This window comes from Rhipicephalus sanguineus, chromosome 5 (genome assembly GCF_013339695.2).
Source record: "Rhipicephalus sanguineus isolate Rsan-2018 chromosome 5, BIME_Rsan_1.4, whole genome shotgun sequence".
NCBI lineage: Eukaryota > Metazoa > Arthropoda > Arachnida > Ixodida > Ixodidae > Rhipicephalus > Rhipicephalus sanguineus.
The window spans coordinates 25732830-25745216 of NC_051180.1; the positions used below are offsets into that span (position 1 = coordinate 25732830).

Sequence of the window (12387 nt, forward strand, 5' to 3'; positions counted from 1 at the left end):
TATAAAGCGTGGCTGGACAGTTAAACAACGACCGGGCGTCACACAATATGAATTATGTAACTAGTGGGTCGTTTAAAGCTTCCAGCCCATTACAAAGGGCTCAGCCATAATTCTTCGTCATCAACCGTCGCATCAACAAAATGCACATAATGCCTTACAGATGGTACCTCGCTTCTCCGCAGAATAATGAAAAATGTCGTGGTGGGTGCTTCCCAACTTCCCAAAAATTATGATTTTTGGCGTAGTGGGTACGTTGCTAATGTACTTGTATTAGTAGCCACAAGATAGTTTATAACGGGCTCTAGAAATACCGCTCTGCCAGCTTTCGCTGTGACTGTGTTGCGCCTTCCGCGCAGGCCTGGAGTTTTTTTTTTGTTCAACTTTTTTACTATAAATAAAGGGCAAGCGAACTTTACTATAAATAAAGGGCAAGCGAACTATAGAGGAGCAAAAAAAACACAGGCACGTTTACATTTTCTAATTTTCCGCCTTTTCCCGACGCATTAAGGATACGCAACGTGAGGGCCACATGGAACTCCGCGATTCCACGCCACAAATTAGGCGTTGTACTAAGTGAAAGCACCACCGTAACGCTGCATGTCGTCGTCGTTTACTTGAGCACTGCTGGCAACAGTAATTACACGAAACATCCTGTGAAGGCAGTAAAAAAGGTGGCACAACACAATGCGAAGTTCACGCATGTGAAAAACCTTTTAAACTCAAGTACAGAGCTCAAAAACTGCATCGGAGCACAACGTGTGCTCGAATAGGCAGCACTCGCTAGCAGCCATCTCTGCTGCCCCCCAACGTTCTTCCAAAGGGAGCAGTTCATGCAGTAGGTAAAGACGTTCCAATTAAAAGTGATATACATATTACAGGGGTAGGAAAATTAATGCGTTTCTTTTTATTTCTTATTTTTTCGAGCTTGATAGTGCACTAGCGTCTACCGTCTGGCGAGAACGCGCTTGCTCTTGGGCACTTGACAGGCGAGGGTAATCATCGTCCTTGGATGTGCCACACGCCCTCCGGGTGTCACGGTCTACCTCGAACAGAGCCCAGCCGTCTGAGATGTGTACGATGTACATGTTCATCTGAAAAAGCGGTCGAGGTAAGAATATCGCGTAAGAAAAACGGGACGTGAGAAAAAGCGGTTGGCTTAAGAAGAACGATTGACGTATACTAAAAATAAAGAAGCAATGGAAAGGTTAGTGTGTCACGCCTTATGTGCGCTTCTTTCCAGTTTAACAGCGAAGCTGTGAAATCTCGCAGAAGAAGGTTCATGCTCCGCTAAAAACTATCATCATCATGAACGGGTATGTGCCACAGCATTCGGGCAAATCCCACTACTCGCCGCTCCGGCGTGGCCTGTAATAACCCTGATGGGTGACGGAACGAGTACAGAGACAGAGAGACAGGAAAAAGAGAAACAGAAAGAAAGATAAAGAAAGAGAATGCGAAATTCTTGTCAAAAAGTTCTTCACGAGGCGGGATTCGAACCCGCGTACTGTCGATCTGAAGGCGAGCGTCCTAACCACTCGGCTATCCATGCACGCTAGTAGAGCATAGCATAGACTTGTTTATTGAATAGTACAGTGTAGCAAGGGGTGAGAAAAGAAGTGAGCGTGAGGAGAAGAGATGTGATGGTGAGGAGGATGGAAAGGAAGCGGGGAGCGTGTAAAGTATACGTAGCACAGAAAGAAGAGGAAAGAGAGAAATAGGGAGAAAGAAATGCAGAAAGAAAAAGACAGAGAGAACATCAATGAAAGAAAAAGAAAGAAAATAAGATAGAGAAAGCAAGCATCGCGTCGTCTAGCGACCAGATACCGCACCACTTGGCTAAGCCGCGCAGGCGCAGTAGCTAAGCCACGCCCACCGACGCAAACATCGCGCGCAACCGCGGCTCTACAGTGCATAGCCTGATTGCGCCCGATCGTGCCGAGACAGTCATGGGGCGTCCTAAGAAAGGGCGTACTCCCGAGGAGGAAGCCGCGCATCTCGAAGCTAGACGTGTCGGTCGACGGGGAGCACGAGCGGCGACGGGCCCGTGCTTCGCTGTGCCAAGCTTTGCGCGACAGAGGGCAAACTTCCCGCATTTTTTTTTTTTTTCATTCGGGAAGCCTGAAACATCACCTTCGCACACGCAATGTTGCTGCATTTACGTATCGCAGCGTTCTTTCGCGCGAACTGGTATTTGAAGTTGACCATATGTTTCGCGAAAAGTACTGTGCATAAGCTGGCGTGGTCGTTGCAATGAAGTTAGATAAGGTCGCTTCAGAACGTTACACTGAATGGCGATTTAGACAGTACGTTTTGCGTGTAGTATAACGACATTTAATTTACTGCGCATGTATTCACGCACCTGCGTCCGATCTCAACTCTTCCTTTTAACGACCACTTTTCGTGAAGTGCGGTCTCGGCGATCGACATTTGGTCCAGCTAGCCAACTATGCAGCCTAATTACCGAGCACGAACAAACGAAACATAAATGTCACGGAAGAAGTATCCCGATTCCTTTCTTGTTCATTACGTGTGAATTCCCGCTATACCATGCATGTTAATTAATTAATTAATTAATTAATTAATTAATTAATTAATTAATTAATTTCATTTTCACTACCTTACGAGGCCTCGTGGGGCATTGTGTGAGGGGAGCTAATACATAGTAGTAACAAATGTACATCGCTAAAACGTCGATTAGTACAGAAGATGCAACTGAACGAACGGACATAAAAACACACAATATATTAAAAAAGCAAGGTATAGTGTGTGAAAGTATTATACAAAAGGTAATATAAGAATAACTAATTAAACAGCAACAGTGCAACAGAAAATAAACACTGACAAAAGAGTGTTTTTCGCAAATAAATGTACACAAAGAAAGCAAAAAAAAGCTGGTGAAAAAATGACATATCGGTAACAGGACTGTACGCACGGATGAATGTCAAAATGCCATACATCAAAATTCGATGCATAAATATTTTTTTAAGATTGTCCAAGAACTCTACGTGCTCTCGCACTGATGCGAGATCATCTCGTAGATCTTTCCATGAACGAATACTGGAAAGCTGTCGCTTGATGTTGACATTGATCATCCGATGGTGTCCTTTCATTTTTGTTTCCTTCGGAACCACAAATTTCATTCGGCATGTGCAGTTTTTGTGTGTCGTCACGGCTGAAAGCAGTTCCGATGCAGCACCGCGCCGTTTCACTGTTTCAAAGCAGCGTTGTGTAGCTCAGTCGCTAAATTTACAGGCAAGAACATAAGAGTTCCGGTGTTTTGCACGCCATACCTTAGATGTGATTACAAGACAAGCTGTATCGGGGGCTTCGGATAAAGTGTCGTCAGCTGCAGCTCTCTAGCGGGCACATAAATCTAAGTAGACGGTCGTTTACGCAGTTTGCCCCATCGAGATGCGACCGCGGTGACTTTTCTTTCTTTCCTTCTTTCTTTCTTTCTTTCTTTCTTTCTTTCTTTCTTTCTTTCTTTCAGATTGCACAATGCTCCCTCCTAACTTTTTCCTTCGTCCATGCCGGGAATTGGGCCTTCATCCACGTGCTTAGCAGCGCCACACTACACTTGCTACAGGCAACAACGACGGTCGTGCGTTCATATCTAGGCAACAAGAAAATGAGGCGACGTGAAGTGAAAAGTGACCTCGATAAAATATCAGACTGCCATACCAGAAACGGCTGACCGTTGACAAGCCTACGAACGAGAGAGGATCAATTATTGGAAAGCAGTGCAAGCAAATACGCATGTGAGGGGCGCACCATGCAGGGCCGCATTTGTGTGCGCCTGCCGGCGCCGGGTTTTATGCGTACGACGCTGCTACCAAAATCTGCGTTATAAAAGCTTCGCTAAAGAAAGAATATTATACGCAGGTACGTTACCTTTTCTGCCAAGCTCTTTTCGGTCTCGTAGGTGGCATAATGAAAGTTCTGGTCAACCTCATAGATTAAGTAGGCAAAGTGTTCATGCTGTTCGTAACCCCGCGTAGCGGTGCGAGCAGTGGCGGCGCTGCAAGTGATGTCGATCCCGGTCATAAACGCTTGAACGCAAGCCTGCTTCGGACCCTTCGGTGAGCCGGATCCTCTCGAGCCGACAAACATCATGACGCCCAGTGTCGAGGAAAACACGATTCGGAAACGGCCTCCCATTGCGTGTAGGTTCATGGCGGCTCTCGCTGCGATCTCCTGCGGTGGAAATTTCGACGAAGTAATGAGCTGTTCCATCGAGCGCGTCCTTCTACGAATACCCGAGGATAACGTAGCAAACTTCTGCTGTATATAGAATTCTACGTTGAAACTCTTACGCTGAAAAATCTGTTCATTTGTTTTGTGCAACCTCTCTTAATATTGTAGCAAAGATAAACAAGGCGTCATTTCTCCTGCAGAATGTATCTCGTGTAATGCCGACTGGTAATCCGGGCTTTATACAGGTTGGGCAAGAGGCTCACTGTATCTTTAGAAAGAGAAAGCAATACAGCCAGGTATGTTCCGTAAGGCATATAGAGCAGGTAAACGTTCGTCAGTTGGGTCCAACGACTGGGTACCTCTGAGATTATCTCTGAATTCGATTGCGCTTATTCGCTGCCTTTGCTTCATCAGTTCATTATACTGACACACCACTAAACAATTTCGCTCGCTTTCTTTTTTTCTCAGTCATGCGCACTGCATATATCTCGTCCCTCAGGAGATCTTCCAACCACTCTGGACATACGTTGCCCCAACAGATGCCGTAACAGCACTACGGTGGCAGTGGTAGATTTAAGTATAGCAACATATTTTTTGTAAGGCAAGGCCTTCGTCTATTCACAACGCATTCCGTAACGGAATACAATACCCTGTTTCCGGCAAAGAATAAGGGCCAATCACGAAAGCCTTGCTGTCTCAAAGTGTCTCACTCAGTCACCTAACATTCACTGAAGCATTTACTCGCATACTAACAGCGCTTACTAGCACTGCCTAACCTTAACTTGTGCTGCCTGAAATATGGCTGATCATGGCACGAGTTGGGTTTTGTTGACTAATATCGGCTAAAGATGGCTAAATGACTACCAATGTTAACTTATGGTGGCTATCTACTCTCATAACACTAACAGCGTCTGCATTCAATCTCAATCCAACGGCCGAGCTGAAAACCTTAAGTATTTATCCAGAGCTACAGCTGCTATGCCGTCTCGATCACACCGGCGACCATGAGCTCAGCAAGACAACGCCAAAACCTAGAATAACACAGAGCTGAGCTAGTTGGTATAGGGCGTGCAAATACGTACACAAGAGTGAAGCCAAGACGCCGCAAACGCGGCGTTTGTGGTGTCTTGACTTCTCCGTTGTGTCCGTGCTTGCACGCCCGGTCTGTTAACATAATGCCATGACGTACAATCTACACCCCCCCCCCTTCTGATATACGACCAAACTTCAAACACACCGGCGCGTGTCCTCATTCAGAAAAAAAAGGGCGAAAAACGCGTGTACACTCACAAAGCTAGGGTGTCCTGATGAGCCGGTCATCAGACTCACGGGCAAGGAGAAGCAGTCTTGGTGATGGGTGTACGGCATTGATATGTGAGTCTGGAGAATGAGCGTCGTCACGTTGCTAGAGGGGAAAAACAACGTAGCAACTAAGAAAACAGTAATTCATAAGTGCGCCAGCTTCTGGAGACAAAGTACGTCAGTCGATGGTGATGCACTTGGGCTTGTTATTCACGTAATACGCAACTATATAAGTTAAAAGAGTAAGCGATTAAGTCGGATAGCCGGCCCCTGACAGTCGGCCCAACCTGCACGGCCGTCTATCCTTTGCATGTGCAAACGCCGTTCCTGAAGCCTTGAGTCAATGTTTATCGTCCATACTGAGTTGTTGGCTACAATCTTTTGAAATTTCTTCGCTACGAACTGCTATCTCCTCTAGACAAGCTACGTGCAGGCGCACTGCACTTGTAATGCATTTATTTATTTATAACTTCCCGCGGCATGAAGCAAGAGGAAATAAAACTGTCTAATGTGTTCATTCTATATGTTTGGTTATATTAAATAATATTTATTGTTTAATAATACAAACTCGATTCATAATATGCTTCTATTATATTTTGGCTACAAACTTGGGCGCTAAGATTCAATGGCATGACTAGTTGGGCTACTTTTAGCTTGTGTTCTGGCTATTTAAAGAACCTGCCTAACGGCAACCCTGGTCGGTGCCTTTTTGCACAATCAGTGAATGCTGCCTAATCGACCCAAGAGTTATATTCTCCACGGATTCGGCAGCAAGTTTTTTGCTTTCATTTGACGCCATATTTAGCCACCTCGGTGTTCCCAGCGCTCAACAGTGGGGGAAAATACGTTCCTGACGCTACGCTGTTATATTAACGCGTTACGATTGCTCAAAACTGTACATTTATGTAGTTACCTTCGGAATGCCTTCGGATGTTTAACACTTTCAGTGCTAGCTTGTTTTACCGTAGCGGGCCAGTATAAAACTAAACATAATTAACAATATACATTGGTATTCGTGCTGAAACAGCAGAGACGATGGCACCGCGAAACAACAATGGTCTTGTAGTCAGAAGACGTTCACCGAAGGCGTTGCGTCTGGATTTTTTTCTGCCTGGTCACTAACTTAAAGAACAGTATTTTTCAGCGAATGTAGACACTACAACGAGATAAGATGCTATGTTGGAGGGCCTGCTATACTTTTTGCCCATGGTCTATCAACCATGACTAGCGAGGAGTGATATATTCCCGAAGAACAACCGCCCTCAGTTTCATTCAGCACTGAAGAAAGAATCGACAATGATGCCACAAAATGGCTCCCCTGGTGGTCACCGCCAACGTGACGTTATCTGTAAAGTGTACTCTGTGCAATAGCTTAAATAAATTATTTTTATTGTTTTGTTGATCAAACCACATATGGGGAATTTAACCCCGCGACCCTCTCAGCCCCATGGTGCCACAGTCAATGAAGCACCCTAGTTCGATTCGTCTACAGAAGCACACCTCAGTTTACTCTGCGTAATTTGGACAGTGACTCCTTCCTGCAATATCACGATATCAAACAGGCAACGTACTTCTGGAGTGCCCACATGCAGGCACTTTGTAACGTAAAAGTAATTTATACTGGGTTCCATCAAAACTGTCTGATGTTTCCGTCACGGAAATGACGTCAGTTTAAGGAAATGCTCGGTTTTTATCATATGTTTCGAAAAACATGGAAGGCGATTTAAAAGTACTATGTACTATCGTGAGCAATATCAGCTCGAACACGCGAGCGCATGGCGAGTAGCCTCCAACCCTACGTCAGCTGATTCGCAGCGGCCGCGGTCAGAAACAAAGTGGAAAGGGCGCCGCGCTTCCGCTAGCTGTTGACACTCCCGCCTCGATATCGTTGTTGCAAAACGGCAGCTTATAGCGTGGCTGCTAGCGGCAATATGAATTCGCATCAACGCGCACAGCCACACCCAATGACCCATCAGCCTATGTAGCTGCTGAGATACGGGCTGTGACGTAGCCTGCCATGTTGCACAGGCTATGCTTGTACTATATATAGATGGTGTTGGCTGATAATTTGATAATTGATACGCCTCTTTTATTTATTTTGTTTTTCGTGCAATTTTTGTTTTCGTTATCATTGCTAGCGGTCGATGGCACGCAATCAGCTGCTGTTTCGCACCAACGCTACCGAAGCGGGAGTGCCAACAGTCAGCGGAAGAGCGCCCTCCTTTCCCCTCCGGTTCTGGCAGCGCCATCCACGTATCATGTAATCTCGGTTATGAGACTGCCACGCGCTCGCGTGTTCGAGCTCATATTGCACACGATAGTACTCGACTAAGAGCGAATTACAAGTTGTCCCCTTTAAAAAAAGTTCAGGAGCCCTTGCCCAATCGGGGAAACGGGGGCACCGCTCTTTCCAGCGTTGGTCGGCCTCTAGAAAGGGCCAGCGAAATGATCATCACGCGATCACCGAAACACCGGATAGGAATTCAATTTTCTCGAAGTCGGGATTTCCCTGAAATGTGCAATTCCTGATATCGACCTTACGGGTTGTCCAGCAAATCACCAACACGAGATATTTCAATGAAGCGCCCATAGCAAGTGTCCTGCTTCCCAATTGTTTTTGTTTTGTTTGTTTCTTTTTCATCGTGGGTAGAACGCATTCGTATGCTTCAGTTCACATTCGGCAAGCATGGGCGCTTGGCCATCTCACAAGCTGGTTGCAGCACTGTCTCGACGTATTCATCCGCTCCGCGCCGTCTGTTCGGCGTCCCCATAGCCTCTGAGCTCACGCGTTGGGTGAGTAGAGCGATCAGATGGCAGCCACCAACGCTGTTAGCGTTGAGCAGCGACGTTAGCGCCGGGAAAAAAACATGGCGGCACCCGTCGAAGCTGGTTCCTTACGCATCGAAATTATCACGCAGCCATTGTGAGCTGTGTGGCCCGTAAATTCTAAGCCGACGCTTGTGTTTGCGTTATATTTGCATCCTGACGCTTCGACAGCAATGTATTCACGTCTATATTGCACTGTTTCCAAGATTCATTCTCAAATTTTCTGTTACAAGGCTGAGCAGCCGCGGCTGAACAAACACCTGATCTGAATAATAAGGAGAAAACGCATCTGATACTTTGTCCTCAACCTGAGATAACCCAGAGCAACAGACTATTCCACCGGACAGTGAGCAAGTAGCAAGCGCGAGTTCGGATCTAAGCGGGCGATCGCGTCTGCATAGGTGCTGCCATGCTGGTTCGCCACCACAACAATACCGTAAAATGCCGAGCAAGCGCCCCCCCCCCCTACCTTGAAGGATAATCCGACCAGATTTTGAGGGGGGGGGGGCGCTTGTTCGGTCCCGGGCCGACATTTATGATGGCGGCGGGAGGGCCGCTAAAAATAAAAAAATGCCTATCTGTTTCTAATCAAATGCTTCGTTACTGTTTTTATTCTCCCTCGTCCCTGTCAAACCACTGAAGCAGCGACCGGTTTGACCAATATACGACCGGCCAAATGACAACGGAATTTCATAAACAACATCAGTTACGCATTCGGTGTGCTAATTCTTGTGGTTCTTTTTATACAAGCGATGCTCTTCTTGAAAAAAAAGAAAGTGGCCGCAGGGGAGAAGGGGGAGGGGGGGGCGCTTGCTCGGTCATTGGCGCATATTTCATATCTCCCGAAAAATGAAGGGGGGCGCTTGCTCGGCATTTTACGGTAATTAAATGCTTATATACGCACATCGGAATCGTGAGTAGAGTATCACGCATTGCTGCGACTTAGCAAATGCGAGACACATGAAGTAGTCTAATCTTCTCCAATAATGATGCACTTATAAACATGCCTATATTTTGCAGCGCAAGCATGTGGTTTGCTTACACCTCGTAGCTTCCACCCTGCTGCAACCAGCTTGTGACAAGACGTTCAATTTCGGACCGGCGAAACCCGGGTTCAAACCCCAGCCCCGGAAAAGAAAATTTATTTCGTTTGATTTATGATTTCTTTGGTGCGCGCAAGCTGTTGGTGAGGATGGTTATTTATTATTATTTTTTTGAAGACCATCACCAGCTACACAGGTCACTCAACACAAGCTTCGCTTGGAAAATAAACGGGGAGATCAAAAAGCGCAACATAATTGGTTTTACGGCGAAGCTGTAGAGCTCTCGTCAGTCGGAAAATTTCATGGCGTAAACACGAAACGCCAGGCCTCTAAACCACCAATAGACGCTCGCGCTCGCGTGCTTCTCTGCAAGCAGATGCGCGCCCTTCTTGCGTTTTCACCGCGCACGCTGAGGAAGGGCACTCGAAGAGGCGGACAGACGAGCCGACGAACGCGTTCGCTGTAGACTCATGCACAACTGCAGCACCACAACTCAATTTCGACCTCTGGGTGGTTTAGGGGCTCTTTAACAATTGAAGGAAAACGGCATATCTTTGCAATCAGGCATGCAGCATATAGCTCAGCATTCGTTTCAATGAAGAAAATCACAAAACAAGCATCAAACCCGCATGCTGGATGATAAGGCACCTGTGAACAATGGGAACGATCTCCCACGCGTTCCCGGCAAAGATTAGGTTGCAGCTTCTTTGCGCTTCACACGAGGGCTTCGAATGACGTCAAACGGCCCTTCCTTCTCCCCGCGTGTGTTTCCTGCTTTCATATATAAAAGGGAGAGCCGTCTAGCAACTCATTTAGTCATTCTAAGACTACCATGGGTAGACCACAAAAATTAAGCACACCAGAAGAACAGCGGGATACAGGGCTCGAAGAAAGGAACAAATTCATCTTGCTGAAAATGGTCGCGGAACCCATCACTGTCCACCACAGCGGCAACAAAGCGATTGTCGCTACCATTACTCTAAAGTAATAATAACCCCACGTCAGCATGTTTCGTGTTTGATGCAGCTTCGCTGGACATTTACGTTTGCAGGGCGGGGTGGCGACCAATTATTTGAAACGAATTGTGAGCGCTTTAAAGTATTATAGGCACTCTACTGTGGGAGAGTCATAAGCCGTCCCGGTTAACAGCTGCGCTGTATGGACTTGGACCGACGAAGGGTTGAGTTTTTGAAAACAAAATCTCGCACATATTTTTCGGATGTCCCTCTGCGCAACCTTCCAAAATGGGATCGCCGCATTTTCTGATTTCGCTGGCATTTTGTGTCTTGATCTTATTCGATCTTGTTGTCATGAAGATATTTGAGGAACATTTCCAGCGCTGCAGATGACTTATCTCAGACTTTGTACACAGACAGAATAAAAACAGAACCAGAAGACGGACAGAAAAAATGTAGACAACTCAATCATATCATATTCGCTCAAAATGTATGCTCTTGTATTTCTTAACGTCCAAGCAAGCTGCTACTTCACTGAAGATTAATAATAATAATAATAATAATAATAATAATAATAATAATAATAATAATGTTTCCCGAGGTTATAACCGAGCGAAACCCACAATATGCTAATAAGGCACGCCGTAGTGGTAGACTACAAATTATTTTCAATCCCCTGCGATTTTTGAACGTGCACCTAAATCTAAGTCCATTACTTCCACGACAGCACGTTTCACTTTTAAATGCGAATGCATTTCTTAGTCGGGCTATGTCAGGCGTCCGGCGTTTTCCTCGCGCCTCTCCGCTCTCACTCCCTCTCCCATAGCAACAGCTGCGGGCGCGCGCGCTTATCCTCGCCCCTAGCAACCGGAGCAGGTGGAGCGGGCGGAGTAGCGGAGAGTAGCGCGCTCTGTCGGAGTAGCGCGCTCTGGCGTGTGAGGGCGCTCGCATCGCGGGAGCTCGGCGGAGCTCACGCGTGTGTGGAGTGAGTGTAGGATAGGGTAGGTGCAGTGCTTCGCCACTCCTTCTCTCGCCGTTCGCTCTCTCGCCGTTCGCTCTCTCTCCTCCCTGCGCCACGGCTTCAATGCAGTGCGTTTGAAACGTGTTAGTAGCGTTTGTGCTGCCTTGGCACAGCCTGAAAACAGCGCGTTCTAAACGCGTTTGCACTGCATTGAAGGCGGTGGCAACATCCCTGAGGTGATTACGAACGCACGTAGGAAGCGTTCGTTGAAAGAGGCGCCCAAAAGGGAGACACTTGAGCGCGTCGATGTGTCCAGCTTTACGCCATTAAAATTACTACGCCGTGTACTCTCGCCGCAAGAAATGCATTCGCATTTACTCACGATTCCCTTCGGGGAGGTGGGGGCATTTTTTGTTATAGCGGACACAGATGGCGTCAGTCATTTTTTTTCTGTTTTCTTTCACCCCGGTGTTGCAAAACATGCAGGCTTACTTCATTTTTTGGATGCCCGCCACAAAATCCGTGCTTTCCTGCGTGCTTGTGAGCCACACTCCCAGGAAAGTCATGGGTTCCGTCATGCGCATGGTCCGCGCCATGCTGACCGCATTCGCAAAGGCCTGCGTGGAGATTCACTTAAACGCTTTAAAAGCGCCTGCTGTCCTCTAATTGATACTTCAAATTTCAGATATTGTAATAACAAATTGGCCGCTTCGCACTATTGGTGCCAAGCCTGAAGGAACATCGAAGCTGGATAGCCTTCCTCGCTTCCCTTTCTCTCTCGGTTTTTCTCGCTTCCTCTCTCTTTCTATCTCTGCCTTTCTCTCTCTCCCTCTATTTTCTCGATCTTTTTCTTTATTCTCTCTTTTTTCGTTCTTTCTCTTTCTCTGTCTGCCTATTCCTTTCTCTGTCTCTCTATCTTTTTCTGTCCTTCTCCTTCTTTCTTTCCTTCTTTCTTTCTTTCTTTCTTTCTTTCTTTCTCTTTGTTTCTGTTTTTTTTTTGCGTTCTCTGTCCTATGCGAGTCATTTGCATGCCACGCGAGGCAAATCGGCACGCGTGTTCTGCGAGCGAAGCAGAAGATGAAGAAGAGGACGAAGAGAGCGCGTG

At 46.6% G+C, this 12387-nt stretch overlaps 1 protein-coding gene across 1 annotated transcript; it reads right to left on the reverse strand.

The window, feature by feature from the left end:
- Nucleotides 1-710: 710 nt before the first annotated feature.
- On the reverse strand, nt 711-4138 carry LOC119392789 (uncharacterized). Its single transcript, XM_037659741.2, has 2 exons — nt 3892-4138; nt 711-1091 (listed from the first exon to the last, which is right to left on the reverse strand). Exons 1-2 carry the CDS (start codon nt 4111-4113, stop codon nt 912-914), a joined length of 402 nt encoding a protein of 133 aa, XP_037515669.2. The 5' UTR covers nt 4114-4138; the 3' UTR covers nt 711-911.
- Between the last annotated feature and the right edge of the window lie 8249 nt (nt 4139-12387).

What these genes read in the sequence shown, in the direction of transcription:
- LOC119392789 (XM_037659741.2), bottom strand. Translation starts at nt 4,113, where the DNA reads ATGATGTTTGTCGGCTCGAGAGGATCCGGCTCACCGAAGGGTCCGAAG. An exon ending in AAAAGAGCTTGGCAGAAAAG is followed by an intron (nt 1,092 to 3,891) that starts GTAACGTACCTG and finishes CCGCTTTTTCAG; the next exon opens with ATGAACATGTACATCGTACA.